Source organism: Sphaeramia orbicularis, chromosome 17 (assembly GCF_902148855.1).
Source record: "Sphaeramia orbicularis chromosome 17, fSphaOr1.1, whole genome shotgun sequence".
NCBI classification, from domain to species: domain Eukaryota; kingdom Metazoa; phylum Chordata; class Actinopteri; order Kurtiformes; family Apogonidae; genus Sphaeramia; species Sphaeramia orbicularis.
In genome coordinates this window covers 53,353,475-53,374,969 of record NC_043973.1, presented here as the reverse complement: position 1 = coordinate 53,374,969, position 21,495 = coordinate 53,353,475, and the positions used below count along the sequence as shown (strand labels likewise).

Sequence of the window (21,495 nt, the reverse complement as noted above, 5' to 3'; positions counted from 1 at the left end):
ATGTGAGTCCGGGTGACGGTGCAGATCCACGTGAAGACCCCATACCCCCAGAGCAGGACCGGCCCCACCCACTGTGGAAGTATTTGGAAACAGGAAGAACCCTCCGGAAAAACTGCACCCATTTGGACCTCAGTCCAAACCAGGACTGTCGGGTCCACCTTCAGACCAATGCGATCTCAAGTCAAATAATAACAGAATAACCTAGAAATAATGAGAAAAGTATCATATTATATGTGAAAATAATTGTTTTAGTTAAAAAAAAAACAAAATTAAAAAAAAAAAAACCCTGACTAGACCCAGTTCAACCCCCCCACCCCGACCATCAGTATCTTCGGTGGAACTTTAGATCCTGTGGGCCAGGTTGGACTATGTGGGGGGCTGGGTTGGACTCAGTGGGGGGCCGGTGGTGGTCCACGGGCCACATGTTGGACCCCCCTCAGATGTTCGATCCCTGTATGAATCCGTCCTGGTGTTAGACCGACGTCACTCGGATGACCACCTCTGAGTCACTGTCCTGGCTCAGGTTGTTCCGGGGCTCCAGGCCGGGGCAGAAGGGGGCCAAGCAGAGGCAGGTCCAGGGCCGGGGCCCCAGCTGGGTGGGGTGCAAGGGGCCGGCGGGCCCCAAGGTAACCAGCGGCAACCACAGCGTCCGGGGGGCCAGCGCCGAGTGTCCGGTGCTGGTGTCCTCCATGTCCTTGGCCTTGTCGTAGCTCTGCACGTCCCAGTGCAGGTTGACGGCCCGCCAGCGCATGAAGACGTTGTAGACCGCCGCCCCCTCGTGGACGATCAGCCCTGTTACAGCCAGCACACACACACACACACACACACACACACACACACACACACACACACATATACCAACAAAAGCCTGGGTTTAGAGTTCAGACAGCAGCCTTCAAATTTAATACAGTCACAACCACCAGCAGGAAATATTTATGGGACAAACACAAACTGTTATTATTATTATTATTATTATTATTATTATTATTATTATTATTATTATTATTATCGTCTTTTTCACTATCTTTATGCTGCCTTTACCATTGACTTTCCCAGTTGTGGGATCTCTAATCTAATCTAATCTAATCTAATCTAATCTAATCTAATCTAACCTAACCTAATCTAATCTAATGTCATTTAATATAATATAATGTAATCTAATCTAATTTAACCTAATCTAATCTAATCTAATCTAATCTAACCTAATCTAATCTAATCTAATGTCATTTAATATAATATAATGTAATCTAATCTAATTTAACCTAATCTAATCTAATCTAATCTAATCTAATCTAATCTAATCTAATTTAATCTAATCTGATTAAATCTAATCTAATCTAATCTAACCTAATTTAATCTAATCTAATTTAATGCAATGAAAAGAAAAACACACAAGCAAAACAGCACTGAACAACTGCACACATTTGATCTTACAAAGACAAAAATGTCAACACCTGATCTCCACATTTTCCACTGTGTTCTTACTGTGTTTTCTCTGTTTTTACTGTTTTCTCTGTTTTTGCTGTGTTTTCTCTGCGTTTTTACTGTTTTCTCTGTGTTTTCTCTGTGTTTTCTCTGCGTTTTCTCTGTGTTTTTACTGTGTTTTCTCTGTGTTTTTACTGTTTTCTCTGCGTTTTCTCTGTGTTTTCTCTATTTTCGCTGTGTTTTCACTGTGTTTTCACTGTGTTTTCTCTGTGTTTTCTCTGCGTTTTCTCTGTGTTTTTACTGTTTTCTCTGTGTTTTCTCTGTGTTTTTACTGTGTTTTCTCTGTGTTTTCTCTGTGTTTTCTCTGCGTTTTCTCTGTGTTTTTACTGTGTTTTCTCTGTGTTTTTACTGTGTTTTCTTTGAGCTGATTCTCTTCTCAGTCATGAGGAGTTCTGCCAAAATCAGCTCTGATCCTCCTGAGTTTATTTTAAGACATTCTACACATCCAGAGCTGTTTATCCACATTATGTTTGTCTGTTTCATCTCATTACAGCTCATTAGCGCCTTCAGTCCCTAAGGGGATTCATTATTCAGTACTGTTAATTTTGGAGCTAAAATTTACATTTGGTGGGATTTTATGTGTTTGTTGTTTCATCCAAAAAAGTGTTAAATTTATGAAAATCAGATCAAGTTAAAACAGCTTGTAGCGCTGCATTATGTAATGATATTTTTTTTTTTTTTTTTGCCTCATTATGTAATATCGCTGCATTTTGTAATCAAATTCTTGACCGCACTTTGTAATAAACTTTGCTGCATTTTGTAATAACTTATTACATGCTGCAACAGTTATTAAAAACTGCAGTTGTAGCAATTTTTTTCTTAAAGAAAATGTAACAATTTGGTGCATTATGTTAAAAAAAAAAAAAAAATTAGAAAAGCTTTGACACAAGCTTTGGACAAACCATCATATCAGCAGAACAACATTAAACATTCCAGCTAAATTAGAATTTATTTAAAAAAAAAAAAAAAACTAGTCGGATGTTTCATTGGTCAAAGCTAAACCAAATGTAACTGAATTCATTATAATGGAGAACGTGTGGAGACAAAAGCTGCACTAAATAAGTATTACTGACAAAATGCAGCAAAGTTTATTACAAAATGTGTTCAAGAATTTTATTTCAAAACGCAGCATTATTACATAATACGGTGCCACAGGGTCCAATCTGGCCATTTACGAAAAACAAAAATTACACTGAAGATATTAAGAGTCATAGATGTTAAACTGGTTTTAGTTCAGGTCCCACATTCAGACCAATGTGATCTCAAGTAAAATACTATTATAATAAACAATAAATAATGACAAATACAGATTTACTTCTTAGTTTAACCCTTAAAGACCCAAACATCTACTTTTGTAACTGTTTAATTCCTGTTGACCCATTAATCTTATCAATACATGTCAATAATTGGTGTAAAATTTAGTTCTTCATCTTTTTATGGTCATCAGATATGACCATATTTGGACGTTTAGAGGCTCCGTAGTTACCATGGAAACACCGTCATCTTCTCCAACATTGATTCTCCAGTCAAACCCATGGAGTTGGATCAATGCCAGTGGATGGACACACTGGGTTTATGTTCAGTTTATTTCAGACTGGACTGAAAAAGACACGATTTCTTTAGTTTTCTCTGTTTTTGATAAAATAACCATCGACTTTAATCTGAGCTTTTATGAACAGCTACACGATCAGTGAATTAAAAATAAGGAAAATACCTGATTTTCACTGAACAATGAATATTATGTAATGAATAATACAAAAATAAATGGTGATAAATTACAAAAAAAAAAAAAAACAGTGAAATCTAGAAAAAAAAATTCATTTGGGAACTACCACAAAAGTAGCACTGGGTCTTTATGGGTTAATGTGAAAAAAGTTTAATTCATTTAAAAAAATATTTACATTTACAAACTGTCCTTTCACAATAAAATGTAAATAAACTGAATAAATATGAACAACCTGAAAAGTCATATTTCACAATATTTTTTGAATCTTTGGAACATTTCGTCGCTGTTGGGCAGAAACCTCTTAAGTCCATCTTTTAGTATTTTTTTTTGGACAAAATCATTCTATTGGTCTGTCTTCACATTGGCTTGATGGTTTTAAAATATTTAACCAATGAAAAGTGTTGAAAATGGCTTGTGACTACATCTGTTAACTCCAGTCATTTATTCAGAAAATACAGTTTTTCCAGTTTCCTGAAAAATTACTGTTTTGGACATAAAAGGTTTCCACCCGACAGTGACCATTTGTACATCCACTGTGATATAATAGTGACATAATATTGTTGATATTTCCAAGGTTATTATAGTTTTGGATTTTTGATTATAGTTAAGTTTTATTTAGTTTTGACTTTTTTTTTTTTCTCTAATTCAGTTTGTTTTAATTCGTTTTTAGAGCAGGTTTGATAGTTTCTATTAGTTTTCATTATTTTCTAAATGCTTAGTTTTAGTTTAGTTTTAGTTGTTTTGTTTTTTTATATATATCTTTTCTCTTCTTCTTCATCGTATTCAAATAAATCCCAGACAGGACTCTACTGCTTTCTCCCAACTTCAGTCTCCATGTTTCCAGGTAGAGTGGGGACCAGAAGACGACTGGAAACCACAAGTGACGGACCGTCAAGTGTCATATGGTGCCGCTAGCTAAAACTGCTGAAGTGAAATAAATCGATTTCGTATCAATCTGACAAAAGATGAAAACGAAGGGATCTTTATCAATAATTTTTATATGTTTTAGTTAGTTTTGCAAACACACAAAACAGTTTCAGTTAGTTATCGTTTTTTTCTTTTAATTATAGTTTTTATTTATTTCAGTTAACGAAAATGTTTTTTCAATTCTAGTTTTCGTCATTTCGTTAGTTTTCATTAAAGATAATAACTTTGGATATTTCACTTCATTTTCATAAGAAATGTTTGTATATACTGTATTTTTTTTATTAATTGCTACAACAAATTCATTTAAAAAGATGGGAGTAATTAAGGAATGGAACGACTCCCATCTTTTTAAATTAATTTGTTGTAGCAATTAATTATATTTATTCTATTTCTCTTTACTTTGGAGGGGAAGGTGATATTTATAGATTAGGTGTAATTGTGATTATTCCGACTCCTGATATGGTTGTTCAGGTTATTCACGTTTTCATAATGTAATTTTACTTTTTTCACACTAAAACAAAGACAAACATTTGGATTATTGTTCATAATGTTATTATTTTCCTGCTCTGATCCACTGGAGATCCCATTGGGCTGAATGTGGAACCTGAACTAACAGGAGTTGGACATCCCTGGTTTAGGTCCATGTCCATGTTCTGCTGTTTGAAGGGGTCTCACCTACGCAGACCAGGTCCATGAAGCCGTACATGCCGTAGCAGATCTGGAAGAGGACGTCGCGGCGTTGCCAGACGGCCTGTGGACTGAGCGCCGACCACAGCAACCACGAGATACTGGCAACGAGGAAGAGCGAACCCAGGAACACAGCGATGATCTGCACCTTCTCCACCAGAGTGATGGTGATGGACTGCCACTGCAAAGAAGAAGAGGAAGAGGAGGAAGAAGAAGAGGAAGGAGGAGGATGAGAAGAAGGAAGAGGAGAAGGAGAAGAAGGAGAAGAAGAAGAAGAAAGAGAAGGAGAAGAAGAAGAAGGAGAAGAAGAAGACGAAAGAGAAGAAGGAGAAGAAGAAGAAGAAGGAGGAGGAGGAGGAGGAGAAGAGGAAAGAAAGCAGGAAAAGGAGAAGAAGAAGAAGGAGGAGAAGAAGAAGAGGAAAGAGAAGAAGGAAAAGGAGAAGAAGGAGAAGAAGAAGAGAAAAGAGAAGAAGGAAAAGGAGAAGAAGAAGGAGGAGGAGGAGGAGAAGAAAGAGGAGGAGAAGGAGAAGAAGAAGAAGGAAGAGGAGGAGAAGATGAAGGAGGAGGAGAAGGAGGAAAAGAAGAAGGAGAAGGAGAAGGAGAAGGAGAAGGAGAAGGAGAAGGAGAAGAAGAAGAAGGAGAAGAGGAAGGAGAGAACGAAGAAGAGGAAGGAGAAGAAGGAAGAGGAGGAGAAAAAGAAGAGGGAGAAGGAGAGAAAGAAGAAGAAGAAGGACTCATCAGTCTGGGTCAGAGTTGAGGACTTTACAGTTTAAATCCTACAGTCCCTGAACGCACCATCAGGTCCAAATCACAAACCGGTTTGAGTCGATGCATCAGCAGACGGAGCTTCGCTGAGTCGGCATTTTAACTGAAAGTTCAGAGTTTAGAGTAAAACCACATTCATGACATGCAATAAAAACAGACTTTTCACTAATATTGTCCCGTCATTGTCCTGTTTTGGTCCATCAGCCGTCACAGGAGGCACGACACCAGGGAACACCACCACATGACCTCACAGTTCCACCAAAAACCCCCAAACCTGAGAAGGTCTCTGAAACTGAGACTGAAGCAAAACAAAAGACCAAAAGCACCAAGACGAGGGGAAGGAAACGCCATGTGGCCCAGAGCAGACAGACGTGGATATAAACAGAAGCAGCACTGACTCATCCTGATCCATCTGGAGGGAACAGATCTGAGGGGAGGGAACAGATCTGAGGGGAGGGAACAGATCTGAGGGGAGGGAACAGATCTGAGGGGCCTCCATGTTCCTAAAACCACCACCCAGCAGATATTTGAAGAACCAGAGCCTTTAAAGGAATCTGCACGTCCTCAACCCCCGTCTGCAGCGAACCAACGAAAAGACACCACAGGAAACGACGAAGGACTGGATTTAAGTTAAGGTAAGGTAAGGTAAGGTAAGGTAAGGTAAGGTAAGGTAAGGTAAGGTAAGGTAAGATAAGATAAGATAAGATAAGATAAGATAAGATAAGATAAGATAAGATAAGATAAGATAAGATAAGATAAGATAAGATAAGATAAGATAAGATAAGATAAGATAAGATAAGATAAGACTTTATTTATCCCACCGTGGGGAAATTTCAACATCTGGAACTGAAATGAGCACAGATTGAACCTGTGGTTACAGGACTGTTTTCACTTCCTGAATTAAAATTGTGTTTTTTGGAATAATTTTTGGTGTAATTTACTGATGTGAAAATAACATTAAGGCCCAATTTCACCCTTTGGCCCCTCCCCCTCAGCCCGCAGAAACGTAGACTTTTCAGGACCACACTACAAACGGAGGGGTGTGAGAAACTTCCCATAATTCTTTTCGAATCATCGGCAAGATGGAGGTAAACACAACAAAACAGTGCAGTAGTGACGAAAGAAACACACAAATGTACGGATTTTCTTCATAAACAACTAAGGCTCCGTTCACACAGCAGGTCTTATGCACTATTCAGATTTCTTGGTGAAATCCGATTTTTTTATGTGCTGATTCATATTCCACACTAAATGCGACTTCTATCAGTTTTGAGTCTGAACTGAATGTGACCCTGAAGTGACCCACATGCACTAAAGAGGTCCTGATGGAATACCAGACCACACACACACAGACACACTGTGTTTACAGAAGGAAATATGGTTTTCCTCTGCTCCGACGAACAACTGGGACGTTTGTCACATTTCAATGACGTAAAGGTCGGAGAAATGCGACCTGGACGTTCAGACTGAAGTCACATTGGAAAATATCAGATCTGGATCAGATTTAGGACCACATGTGAAAGTGGTCTGGGTCAGATTAGTGCTGTTCAAACTGTCTTTAACAGATCAGATACAGGTCACATATGGGCAAAAAAAAAAAATCAGATTTGGGACACATCTGACTGCAGTTTGAACGTGGCCTTAATCATTTGATCATCCGTTTAATGTCGTTTCAATGTGTCATGTACAGGGTGTCCCAAAAAAATGTATACACACCTTAAATAACTGTGAAGTAGGTGTTTATTAAAATTCATTTAATTTTCCAAATGTAATAGAATTTCCAAACATCCTTTTCTTGTTTTGTCTGTTCCTCCTGTTCTCAAACTGACGTCCGTTCTGGTCCAGACTGCTGACGACAACCACCAATGGAATCGCACACATCATGAAACAACAGTATAGGTTGTTGCAAGTCTGATAGCGTACACTTTGTCTTTTAGGTATGTCCATAGAAAACAGTCTAGTGGTGTGAGGTCTGGTGGACTGGACAAACAAGTGGACTGGCTGGAGGGCTTTCGTTGAATACCCTCCGTGTTCACCAGACCTCACACCACTAGACTGTTTTTTATGGAGATACCAAAAAGACAAAGTCTATTCCAGGGCTCTCAAACTCATTTTCTTTCAGGTTCCACATTCAGCCCAATTTGATCTCCAGTGGGCCGGACCAGTAAAATAACTGCATAATAACCTATAAATAATGCAATAATGCAACCCCCCCCCCCCCCATTAAATTATGAAAATACTTACTTTTATAAACTATCCAAACAAAAAAGATGTGAACTAGAAGCACTCGGAGAGCGCAGACCTCCGCCAAGGCTGATCAGTGGCCCCCCCCCCGTGGGCCCCCCCACACCAAGGAGGTTATGTTTTTGCCAGGGTTTGTTTGTCTGTCTGTCTGTCTGTCTGTCCGTTAGTGTGCAACATAACTCAAAAAGTTATGGACAGATTTTGATGAAATTTTCAGGGTTTGTTGGAAATGGGCCCCCCCGTGGGCCCCCCCACCCCCGATCACCACCAAAATTTAATCATTTCTTCCTTATCCCATTTCCAACAAACCCTGAAAATTTCATCAAAATCTGTCCATAACTTTTTGAGTTATGTTGCACACTAACGGACAGACAAACAAACAAACAAACCCTGGCAAAAACATAACCTCCTTGGCGGAAGTAATAACCTGAAAAAACTGAAATTTCTTAAGAAAAATAAGTGTAATTTTAACAATATTCTGCCTCAACTTATCATTTCTACATGTGCATTATGGATCAGATCTACAAAGACACTGTTGTTCATCCATCAGTCTCCATGACAACCTTGCGTTCAGTGTTTGTAGGTCCTGCAGTGGCTCGTCAGCCCTATTTTTACCCCGAAGTATCTGCCACAAAGACACCAAACACTTAATAACAGGCAGAAAAGAGTTCAAATTGGGCTGAATTTTCTTTAGACATTTCAGGTTGTTCATATTTGTTCAGGTTATTCACATTTTATTGTTACAGGATAGTTTGTAAATGTTTATATTTTCATAATTTAATGTTATTTTTTGCACTACAACAAAGACAAAAATTTGAAGTTGTCATTATTTATAGGTATAGTGTAATATTTTTTTCACATCAAACCGCAAAGAAAATCTGGAGTCATTATTTTTGTTGGTTCTTCTGCTGTTATTATTTGACTGTAGATCAGATTGGTGTGTATGTGGAACCTGAACTAAAATGAGTTCCACAGCCTGGACTGAGGAATTTTTACACTTTGCAAATTCAACCCATGGGCCGGACTGGAACCTTTGGTGGCCTGCATTTGGCCCCCGGGACGCATGTTTGAGACCCCTGGTCTACGCTTAGAGACCTGCAACAGTCACTGAATTTAGAGCAGCCATTGAAAGTGAATGCACGCAAATACCGAGGGAACTGTTTGGTGACGTGTGTGATTCCATTTGTTGTCGTCAGCAGAGTTTGGACCAGAACGGACGTCAGTTTGAGAACAGGAGGAACAGACAAAACAATAAAATGATGTTTGGGAATTCTAGTACATTTTGAAAATTAAATGAATTTTAATAAACACCTACTTTACTATTATTTAAAGTGTGCATACATTTTTTGGGGAAACCCCGTATATAGACACACACACGTTTTTTTCATTATCGTCATAACTGGAGACAATAACTGGCTCAGTGGTTCAGGGTAACTATGGGGGCCAGGGGGCTTTTGTGGAGCAGCCCCTGGTGGTCCTCAGTGGTATTACACTCCAGAGGCTTCTCACTCACCTGCCACGGCCTCTTCATGTTGATGGCGATGACATGGAAGCGATAACAGCAGAGTTCACATGTCCAGCAGCCGCGCTCACTGATCCACTTCAGCAGACAGTGCTGGTGGGTGTAACGCACCGAACCGTCACAACGACATGGGTTCAGCAGGTCGCCCTGGAAACCAGACACCGAGCAAAAGTGGGCACATAGGAAGGAGGATAACAAAACTATTTACAGATGCACTACTGTCATGAATTCACAACAATATTCCACTGTTTTTGTTATGAGGTTACCTTTTTCATATTTATTTATTTATTTATTTATTTATTCAGAACCGGACAGCTCCATGGTACCCTGGGCCTTATCAGTGATTTCAGCACTGGACAGCTCCATGGTACCTTGGGCCGTATCAGTGATTTCAACATTGGACACCTCCTCTGTAAACTGAGTTTTATCAGTCATTTCAGCACTGGACAGCTCCTCTGTACTCTGGGCCTTATTGGTGATTTCAGCCCTGGACAGCTCCTCTGTACTCTGGGCCTTATCAATGATTTCAGCACTGGACAGCTCCTCTGTACTCTGGGCCTTATCAGCGATTTCAGCACTGGACAGCTCCTCTGTACCCTGGGCCTTATCAGTGATTTCAGCACTGGACAGCTCCTCTGTACTCTGGGCCTTATCAGTGATTTCAGCACTGGACAGCTCCTCTGTACTCTGGGCCTTATCTGCGATTTCAGCACTGGACAGCTCCTCTGTACTCTGGGCCTTATCAGCGATTTCAGCACTGGACAGCTCCTCTGTACTCCGGGCCTTATCAGTAATTTCAGCACTGGACAGCTCCTCTGTACCCTGGGCCTTAATCAGTGATTTCAGCACTGGACAGCTCCTCTGTACCCTGGGCCTTATCAGTGATTTCAGCACTGGACAGGGACACAACAGGTCCCCCTCCTCTCTGGAGTTAGAGGGGACACAGTGAAGGCCTTATCCCCTGGGAGGAAACATCTACTCTTTACATCCCTATCAGAACAGCATTTCATCCCTGTGCGGGCCACAGACAGGTTTTTCATTGCCAGTTTCCAAGCACTGTTAACCCTTTACTCCAGAGGTTTTTTTACTTTTCTGTTTTTTAAATATTCAGTTTTGGTATCAAGATTTCATAAAGCTGTCTGTTTCATTCAGTTATGTTGCTTGTCGAAATATTTAGCATTTAAAGAGTTAATATTCTGCCTGTTACAAATGTTTTCTGCATTTGTAGATTGACTGCAATCTGTAAATTGTGTTAATAATAAACTGCGACATAATATTGTTGAAATTGCACTTATTTTCTGAAGATATTGCATGGTGTACGCGGCTGTTCAGGTTATTCACATTCTCATAATTTAACTTTCCCACTAAAACAAAGAGAAATATTTGGATTATTATTTATGGGTTATTAGGTTATTATTTTTACTGTTACAGTCCACTTGAGATCACCCTGAGCTGAATGTGGAACTGAACTAAAAATGAGTTTGACAGCCCTGCTCTGAGGTGAATAGTCTCCTCCTGCTCCAGCCGACTGTTTACAAAAAGCAGATTTCTGCCGCTTTTGTCACATAAAAACCTTCACAGGAGACTCACCTTCCGCTGTCAGGCTGCACCGAGGCACCGAGGCGCTTAATATTCATCTTTAGTTCTGAGCTTCCTTTAACTTGACGCATCCTTGTAGAGCAGCAGTGACAGATTAAACCTCACAAAGTCCTGAGGACTCCAGGGAAACGATCTGCTTTGGGGTCGGCGTCTGAACCGTCTGCCTCATACTTACTCACTTTCACTGCAGGTTCTCCAAACTTCCATTCCTCTAGAACAGGGCTGTCGAACTTGTTTTAGTTCAGGTTCCACATTCAGACACTGGCGCCGGAACGGGGGGGGGGGGGGGGGGGGGGGGGCATTAGCCCCCCCCACTTTACAGGCTTTCCCCCCACGCCGCTCGGTTCCATCACCATTAGGCCAGGACCCAGAGGTGTGTCTCTCTCTCTCTCTCAGTGGAGGTCAAACAGGACAGGTTCTAGCGCTGCACACACACACACACACACATGCACACACACACACACACACACACACACGCACGCACACACGCACACACACACACACACACACACACACACACACACATCTCTAAAATGAATCTGGTGCTGCTACATTCAGACCAATGTGATCTCAAGTTAAATCTATATTATAAAAGGGAAGTGGACTCTGTGTGTGTGTCTCAGGCATCACACTAAACCCATACAGAGCTGACTGCTGCAGTTTGTCATACTTATGTATTTTTGGTCAAGGAACAGACTAGTGAAAACAGCAAGTTGATACAACCAATATTTTTTATGAAATATTAGTAAATTTGGAATACAACAGCCTTACAATCACGTTGCTATGCCCAAAATCATAGAATCATCATTGAAGTGGGTTACCCAGTAACAGATAAACAATAGGGCCGCATTGCCATGGTGTCAGATGTCCTGTGCAGAAACAGACATGCCAGCTGAGAGGTTATTCAACTGAAAAATGGCCGTGGAATTACCAAGAAAGGACAGGACTTAACTGGATCAGAGGATCTAGATCAGGGGTCTCAAACATGCGGCCTGGGGGTCAAATGCAGCCCGCCAGAGGTTCCCATCCAGCCCCTGGGATGAATTTGCAAAGCGCTGTGGAACTCATTTTAGTTCAGCTTCCACATACAGACCAATATGATCTACAGTCAAATAATAACAGCAGAAGAACGGACAAAAAAGAATGACTGCAGATTTTCTTCTCGGTTTGATGTGAAAACAAAACCATTACATTATGTCTGCAAATAATGACAACTTCAAATGCTTGTCTCTGCTTTAGTCCAAAAAATAACCTTAAATTATGAAAATATTTACATTTACAAACTATCCTGTAACAATAAAATGTGAATAACCTGAACAAATATGAACAACCTGAAATGTCTAAAGAAAATTCAGCCCAATTTGAACTCTTTTCTTCCGGTTCCTCAGTGTTTAGTGTCTTTGTAGATCTAATCCATAATGCACACGGAGAAGTGAGAAGCTGAGGCAGAATATTGTTAAAATTGCATTTATTTTTCTTAGGAAATTTCAGTTTTTTCAGGTTATTCACATCTTTTTTGTTTGGATAGTTTATAAAAGTAAGTATTTTCATAATTTAATGGGGTTTTTTGCACTAAAACATAGACAAAAATTTGGAGTTGTCATTATTTATAGGTTATTCTGTTATTATTTTACTGGTTCAGACCACTGGAGATCAAATCAGGCTGAATGTGGAACCTGAAAGAAAATGAGTTTGAGAGCCCTGATCTAGAACCAGTACGGAACCACGGGTCAGCGCACTCATACTATCCCAATAACCTATAAATAATCACTCAAAATGACCCAAAATGTGAAAAAACTAATATTACATTATGCATACAAATATTGACAACTCCAAATTATTCTCTGACCAGTTTTGGCCCGCGGGCCTCATGTTTGACCCCCCTGCTTTAGAAATCCATGTTTCTGGGCCTCAGCTCGGCCTTTTCTGATCATACATCAGAGAAAACCCACGACCCGTTCAGCGGAGGGTTTCACCAGCATCGCTCAGATCGATGCTCGTTCCTCAAAGCTCCAACACTTGGAACAGATATTAACGATGGGATGTGGCGTCACATTCATCATTTACAGCCGCATCTATTTGTTCTGCTGCTTTTTTTCCCTTCAGGCATTCCTCAGGCAGCCATTACGGTAGCTTTGACCTGCTGGCCGCGCTGTGAGTGGCATATTAATAGTATATTAAGGTCAGTGGTCAGAGAGCTCGTTTTTCATCATGTCATATTAACCTTGTGGGTTTAAACGGAGCTCGGAGGCCGACGCAGGCCTGCCGTCCACTCCACACAAAGACTGATCAAACCAAAGTCGAGCACCGTTTTCATACGTTCTCAATCCTCAGACAAACCAAATGAAACAAAGATAACAAGGATGAATCCCTTGCCTGTTCTGAAATAAGCTCCTTTCTACTCACACCTGGCAAAGGCCAAGGACACACCAGAGGCCCACCCTGAACCTCCTCAAAAGTCCTGTCCTGAGGGGACGATTCTGAAGAAACAGACGGTTTACAGTTCTTACTCTCATCTGAACTGGCCCTGCTCATTGCCCTAGTCTCAGCACACACAGGGAAAACATGTGGGTATTGTTTAGCACACTCATCCAGACTTTCAGAAGACTTAAGTAATGCCGTCATGACAAGAGCTGGTCGACCATCCTTCCACACCTTTGCCCCAGCTAGGTCATTACCCAGTGTAACATCCACCCCATCCATAGGTAATCAGTTACAGACCCCCATAACCACCTCACCATTAACCAGATCTGAGCACAGATTAAGACGGTGTAGTGGAACAGACAATGGAACTAAACTAATGCCAAGAACTGCAGTCGTGTTGCTGGGGTCTGTAATGGATGAAAATAGAATCCTAACTGGTTTCCTCTCACCACCATACAGAGAAACAATTCCATCTGAAATGAAAGGAGCATAAAATTTCATCAACCAGTGTCAATGCTTGGTCAAAAGATTGTGTCAGATATTACCTGACTGCATAGGAGACACAAGACCAGCACACTTCACACACACACTTGACTCAGATGACTTATGGTCAGTATTGACAGTAACAATTGGATATTCCCCTTTCCCCAATAGTAATAATAGTAATAATAATAATAATAATAATAATAATAATAATAATAATAATAATCAGATGTGATCAACTGTAAACCCATCCAGACTGTTTGGAAAAGTCGTCTCTGTGACATTTGGTGAAAACGCTTTAGCGTGGCCGTTCTTTCTGCTGTCTCATTCTCACTCTCAGACATGAATATTTAAGGTGTCAGATTTCCGTTTGCCAGTCATCTTCGGAGCCGCTGATCTGGACGAGCCTGTGGCCTCGTGTCCAAATCCAATCTGAGTGTGGATGCGGAGGCGGAGGGATTGGATTAAGTCTGCTGATGGTCTGGAGCCCACGTCCACAACCCAGGATGTTCACTGAGCATCTACTGGACCCAACCCTGGACGAGCCCCCCACCCAGGACCACTGGGACATTTGGGACCAGGATGACAGGATACACAGTGTCCGCTCAGAGACAACTGGACACAGCATCCATCTGCCCGTCTGTCCGTCTCATCCTACACACTTCCACTGATGCTTCACTGGGCTTTAGTTTTAGTACAAACACATTCCTCTTCCCTTTACATCGCTGTCTCTGATGCAGTTGGTTTCATTTTCATATTATCTACAACAGGGGGTCAAACATACGGCCCCTGCACTGTAAGACCGGATAAGTTGAGTTTACTTAAAAAACCTCAGGTAACTCGTTGCCTTAAAAAATTTAAGTAATGAGAAATGAAAACTTGTGTATTAAACTTAAATGCTTGATTTGAATGGAATTACTATTTAAGTCTAACACACTAAAAGCCAAGTTAATTTAACTTAAAATTTGTTGCAATGTCAATTGCTTTGTATAATCATTAGACGTAATATCATCAGTTCATTGGACTCAATTCCAAGTTGTTCTAAATTGAAATCTTCTGCAATATAATTGGTTTTGTGTAATTATTCAATTTAATATACTGTAGCGTAGATGGTAATTGAACAATGAGTTAGCTCAATGCAATTTGCTAGTACAGGAAATGCTTTTAATTTGGCATGGCATTAAAATTTCCTCTGTACAGCTCTGTAGCTGAACAGTAAATCCATAGTTCTTCCTCTGGCTCTGACTCATGGTGCAGCTGTACAAAAATACACAAACAAACACAAAAAGGCTAATAAACACTGACACACACACATTCAGTCCAAATGAACACTAACAGCACAACCCCGCTGAACCCCTGCACAGAAAAAGAACACATTTACAACAACATGCCCAATACCCACAATGCAATGCACAGATAAAAAGGTGTGGTCATGACTAAAACTGAGTGATTCAAATCCATTCAATTTAAACTTTTTCGGATTTCAACTATGTCTACAAATTAGTAGAATATACTGAACATTTTATAGTAATGGAATAAAACTGAAATCATTAAGTATATTATAATTAAAGAATTTTAGTAAATACAAAGTCCATGCTTACAGTGTGGGCCAAAACCGGCCCGCCAAAGGCTCCAATCCGGCCCATAGGATAATTTACCCCAAAAATTACACTGAGATACTAACAATCAAGGATTTTAAATTCATTTAGTTCAGGTTCCAAATTCAGACCAATATGATCTAAAGTGGATCAGAACCAGTAAAATAAGAACATCAAAACCTATAAATAATGACAACCACAAATTATTCTTTTTGTCTTAAAAGTCTTTTCCCTGCATACAGTACAGGCCAAAAGTTTGGACACACTTTCTCATTCTTCGCATTTTCTTTATTTTCATGACTATTTACATTGTAGATTCTCACTGAAGGCATCAAAACTATGAATGAACACACGTGGAATTATGTACTTAACAAAAAAGTGTGAAATAACTGAAAACATCTCTTATATTCTAGTTTCTTCAAAGTAGCCACCCTTAGCTCTGATGACTGCCTTGCACACCCTTGGCATTCTCTTGATGAGCTTCCAGAGGTAGTCACCTGAAATGGTTTTCACTTCATAGCTGTGCCTTGTCAGGGTTACTTAGTGGAATTTCTTGCCTTATTGATGGGGTTGGGACCATCAGTTGTGTTGTGCAGAAGTCAGGTTGATGCACAGCTGACAGCCCTATTGGACAACTGTTAGAATGCATATTATGGCGAGAACCAATCAGCTAAATATAGACAAACGAGTGGCCATCATTACTTTAAGAAATGAAGGTCAGTCAGTCTAGAAAATTTCAAAAACTTTGAATGTGTCCCCAAGTGCAGTCGCAAAAACCATCAAGCGCTCCAACGAAACTGGCTCACATGAGGACCGCCCCAGGAAAGGAAGACCAAGAGTCACCTCTGATGCTGAAGATAAGTTCATCTGAGTCACCAGCCTCAGAAATCGCAAATTAACAGCAGCTCAGATTAGAGACCAGATGAATACCACACAGAGCTCTAGCAGCAGACACATCTCTACAACAACTGTTAAGAGGAGACTGCGTGAATCAGGCCTTCATGGTCAAACAGCTGCTAGGAAACCACTGCTCAGGAGAGGCAACAAACACAAGAGATTTATTTGGGCCAAGAAACCCAAGGAATGGACATTAGACCAGTGGAAATCTGTGCTTTGGTCTGATGAGTCCAAATTTCAGATCTTTGGATCCAACCGCCGTGTCTTTGTGCGACGCAGAAAAGGTGAACGGATGGATGCTACATGCCTGGTTCCCACCGTGAAGCATGGAGGGGGAGGTGTGATGGTGTGGGGGTGCTTTGCTGGTGACGCTGTTGGGGATTTATTCAAGATTGAAGGCAACCTGAATCAGCATGGCTACCACAGCATCCTGAAGTGACATGCCATTCCATCCAGTCTGCGTTTAGTTGGACCATCATTTATGTTTCAACAGGACAATGACCCCAAACACACCTCCAGGCTGTGTGAGGGATATCTGACCAAGAAGGAGAGTGATGGAGTGCTGCGCCAGATGACCTGGCCTCCACAGTCACCGGACCTGAACCCAACCGAGATGGTTTGGGGTGAGCTGGACCGCAGAGTGAAGGCAAAAGGACCAACAAGTGCTAAGCATCTGTGGGAACTTCTTCAAGACTGTTAGGAAACCATTTCAGGTGACTACCTCTGGAAGCTCATCAAGAGAATGCCAAGAGTGTGCAAAGCAGTCATCAGAGCTAAGGGTGGCTACTTTGAAGAAACTAGAATATAAGAGATGTTTTCAGTTATTTCACACTTTTTTGTTAAGTACATAATTCCACATGTGTTCATTCATAGTTCTGATGCCTTCAGTGAGAATCTACAATGAAAATAGTCATGAAAATAAAGAAAATGCGAAGAATGAGAAGGTGTGTCCAAACTTTTGGCCTGTACTGTATATATTTAAATGTTGTATATATTTCTTCTTTCTATCATATAGAGTTGGCCTTTTGTATATTTCTGTATTTTTCAATACTTATTTTATGTATTTTTAATATATATTTTAAGTTAAATTTTGTGATAGCTTTTATTTATAGTTTTTCGTTTGCACTTTAAGGATTTGTGGCTAAACTGATATTTATTGTTCCTGTAACAGTGACAAAGATTATTCTATTCTATTCTAAAAAGTAAAAGTACATGAAAATGTTCACATTTACAACCTGATCTGAACCTGAAGTACAGTTTAATCAATATTCCACCTGTTATTAACTGTTTGGTGTATTTGTAGATCCACTGTGATCTGTACGTTATAATGAACATCTAGAAATGATAAACTGAGACAGAATATTGTTTAAATTAGACTTTTTAAAAAAAAAAAATAAATTTCAGGTGGTTCATGTTATTCACATGTTTTAAAAGAATCGATTATAGATGTAAACATTTCATCATGTAATTTTTTTGTCTTTGATTTTAAAACACAGAGAAAAGGTCTGAGTTGACTCTAAAGCACAGGTGTCAAACATGTGGTCCAGGGGGCGAATCCGGCCCGCCGAACGGTCCAGTTCGGCCCTTGGGATGAATTTATGAAATGCAAAATTTACACTTAGATATTAACAATCCTTTTAGTTCAGGTTCCACATTCAGACCAATTCAATCTCCAGTGGGCAGGACCAGTCAAATACCATCATAAGAACATATAAATAATGACAACTCCAAATGTTTCTCTTTGTAAATGTAAATATTTTCATGTATTTACACTAAAACAAAAAATGTGAATAACCAGAACAAATATGAACAACCTGAAATGTCTTAAGAGAAGTAAGTGCAATTTTAATAATATTCTGTTTGTTATTAAATGTTTTGTGTATTTGTAGATCCACTGTGATCTGTAAGTTCTAATGAACATGTGTAAATGATAAACTGAGGCAGAATATTGTTAAAGTTACACTTATTTTTTCAGTTTATTCATGTTATTCACATCTTTTCACATCATAATGTAAATGTACTTTTTTCTGCTCTAAAACAGAGACAAAGTTTGGAGTTGACATTATTTCTATATTATTATGTTATTGTTTTACTGGTTCGGCCCACTGCAGATCAAATTTAGCTGAATGTGGAACTGAACTAAAATGAGTTTGACAGCCCTGACCTATAGGTTATTATTCTGTTATTGTTACTGGTTCTGATCCACTTCAGATCATATTGGACTGAATTTGGCCCCTGAACTAACATGACTTCGACAGTCCTGGTCTACTGTGTCTGAGTGTGGATCAGATTTATGTTTATATTTTCTCTCGTACTTTTACTTCTGCTTACTTCTCTGACACTAACTCCAGTTGTACTTTTTCTGCTTGTTTTTATGTTGTTGAATCAGTTCGGTGTTAAATCTGTGGGCGCTGTGGGTCCATGGAGTGGAAAGCCCCCACTCAGCAGGTTTACATGGGCTCAATTAGGACACAGGTGTCAAACATGCAGCCCGTGGGCCAAAACTGGCCCTCCAGAGGTTCCAATCCGGCCTGCGGCATGACAAGGAGCAAAAATTGCACTGAAGATATTAACCCTTTCATGCATAGTGGTCACTGCAGTGGACAGTTATTCTACATCTGTTCTCTTGTATATTCATGGGTTTTGTTGTTTTAGTTGCATTTCAGCAGACAGTGGATACTTATGCATCATCCCATACACTGCAGTTCATACCATTACTGTCTTTTTGCACATTATCTGCATGAAGTTAGTAATAACTAGTATTAGAGTGTGTTAAAATGTGAGAAAACATCAAATTAGCTGCATGAAAAATGTTTTTATTTCATAGTTTTCATACAGTATCTCATTTTCTGATGATTGGTTTTAAATACATGTTTTTTTTCCTTCAACAATTAAATGCTTGGTTTCCAGCTGGGTGGACATTTTTGTAACTCCATGAAAAATAAGTTCATAAAAAAATTTCAATCGCATTGTTTTTTTTCACGCCTAGAGAGGAATAAAAACACTCAGGAAAAAAATCTCAACTATGGTTCTCATAATTCATGCATGGAAGGGTTAACAGCCAAGAGTGTTGAACTGGTTTTACTTCAGGGGTCACATACAGACAAGTCAAATTATGGCATAAAAACCCTTGAACAATAAATGTGAACAACATCATTCTGGCGGTTCCTAAATGTTTTGTGCATTTTAGGTCTGATCTGTAAGTTGAGTTAATAATAAGATGATGTGTAATACTGTAGAAGTTATTCTTATTTTAGTTCTAAATTCCAAACTTCCAAATTTCAACAATAATATGACTCCTGCCAAATGTTTGTGTAATATTGTGTAATGCACAAGTACAAGTGAAAAGTTGAGGCATAATATATTTTTTAAAAAATCACTTATTTTTCATTTTTTTCTGGCATTTTTTGCTAGTTATTCACATCGTTTTTGTTTGGATAGTTTATAAATGTAAATATTTTCATAATTTAATGTTTTTTATGGCACTAGAACAAAGAGAAAAACTTGGAGAGGTCATTATTTACAGATTATTCTGATATTATTTTCATGGTTTAGCCAGTTTGAGATTGAGTAGGGCTGAATGTGGGCCCTGGACTAAAATGAGTTTGACACCCATGAACTAGGAGATGCTGACTGTCAGCCCCCCCCACCACACACACACACACACACACACACACACACACACACACACACACACAGTCCCCCCCCCCCCCCCCCCCATCCAAACGTCCGTGGATGTTAAACCAGAGAACAACAGCCTGACACCTGGTACCTGTGAGTGTGGAGGAGGGGGTGCAGGTGTGTGTGTGTGTGTGTGTGTGTGTGTGTGTGTGTGTGTGTGTGTGTGTGTGTGTGTGTGTGTGTGTGTGTGTTTGGGGGGGGGGGTGTTACCTTACCTGCTCGGCTCCCTGGAAGCAGATCCTGCAGCTGGGAGTGGGGATGCACGTGTCACTGCTGCAGTTCGAATGCATCGCCTTGACCGATGTGCCCCCCACCGCCCCTTCCTCAGCCGAAAAATCCCCCCCCGTGGTGTTGTCCACGCTGAATTCCCCACATGCGCCCCCGTCACCCCGGCCCTCCTCCTCTGCCTCCTGCGCCTCCTCTGCGCGCTCCTCCGCCGCGTCCAGCTCCTCGGGGCGCGGACGTCCTTGCGGTCCGCTCTCCTCCTCCTCCTTCTCCTCCTCCTTCTCCTCTTCCCAGGTGAGGCGGTGGGCGACGGCAGTGCCCCCCCTGGCCTCCCCCGCCTCTCCCTCCTCTGTGCTCATGATACAATGAACGGTGGGAATAGAATTGCATAGATGCCGCTCCGCCGCCTCTGCCGCTCCTTCAGCCTCCGGTTATCGGTGCTGTCGGCGGACGTCGCGTCTGTCCGAGCCGTCCGCGTGCTCCTGTAGCCGAACCTAGTGTGTCCCAGCCGGGCCCAGCTGCAGATCAGCGGCCGGATCCCCACGACGCAGCGGCTGAATCCGCCTGGTGCGCACCGGAGAGCCGCCGCCGGGGCGCATTTCCGAGCATCGCGGCAGGGGCAGGGGCGTCCCGGAGCGCGGATCCCCCTCTTCCTCTCCCCTTTTCTCCTCCTCCTCCTCCGCCTCAGGGCTGGGTAAAGACACACACTGTCCTCTAAAACAGGACGAGCCGGGTCCAAACCCCTCCGATGCGGACGCGTGTTCCTGCTGATGGGCTGTTGAGCAACAAAAAAAAAAAAAAAAAAAAAAAAAAAAGCCTCCTCGTGCTGTAAGTTCTCTGCTGCTCTCAGGAAGCAGCCAAGACTAATCCCCGGAGAGAAAAGCGATCAATCACGTTATTATCCCATTAATATGATGGAGGAGATGCCTGTCCAGAGCTGCAGGTCCAGGCTGTGGAGACCCGCAGCACCTCCCTGGTACAGGGACCACCTCCCCCCCCACCCCCCCCGGAGGATGGAGCCTCTGTTTAACTCTGATGTATTTGTTTATACTCCAGGGGTGTGTTTAGACCAGGTTAGACCTGTGGTTTCCAAACTTTTTACAGTGGAGTACCCCCCCCCCCCCCCCTTAAATCTACTTTTTTATCCACGTACCCCCAACTGTCAATTCAACACTTTTTTATACTTTATTTACCACTTTCAACTTTACAAAAACTGACCAAAACATGCCACA

General features: G+C 40.9%; 1 protein-coding gene across 1 annotated transcript; it reads right to left on the bottom strand.

Annotated features, from left to right (window-relative positions):
- Window positions 1–427: 427 nt before the first annotated feature.
- marchf11 (membrane-associated ring finger (C3HC4) 11) lies at window positions 428–20,622 on the bottom strand. The gene is made up of 4 exons (XM_030160655.1): window positions 20,254–20,622; window positions 9,348–9,503; window positions 4,814–5,006; window positions 428–792 (listed from the first exon to the last, which is right to left on the bottom strand). The coding sequence occupies exons 1-4, from the start codon at window positions 20,620–20,622 to the stop codon at window positions 473–475; spliced, it is 1,038 nt and encodes a 345-aa protein (XP_030016515.1). The 3' UTR covers window positions 428–472.
- Between the last annotated feature and the right edge of the window lie 873 nt (window positions 20,623–21,495).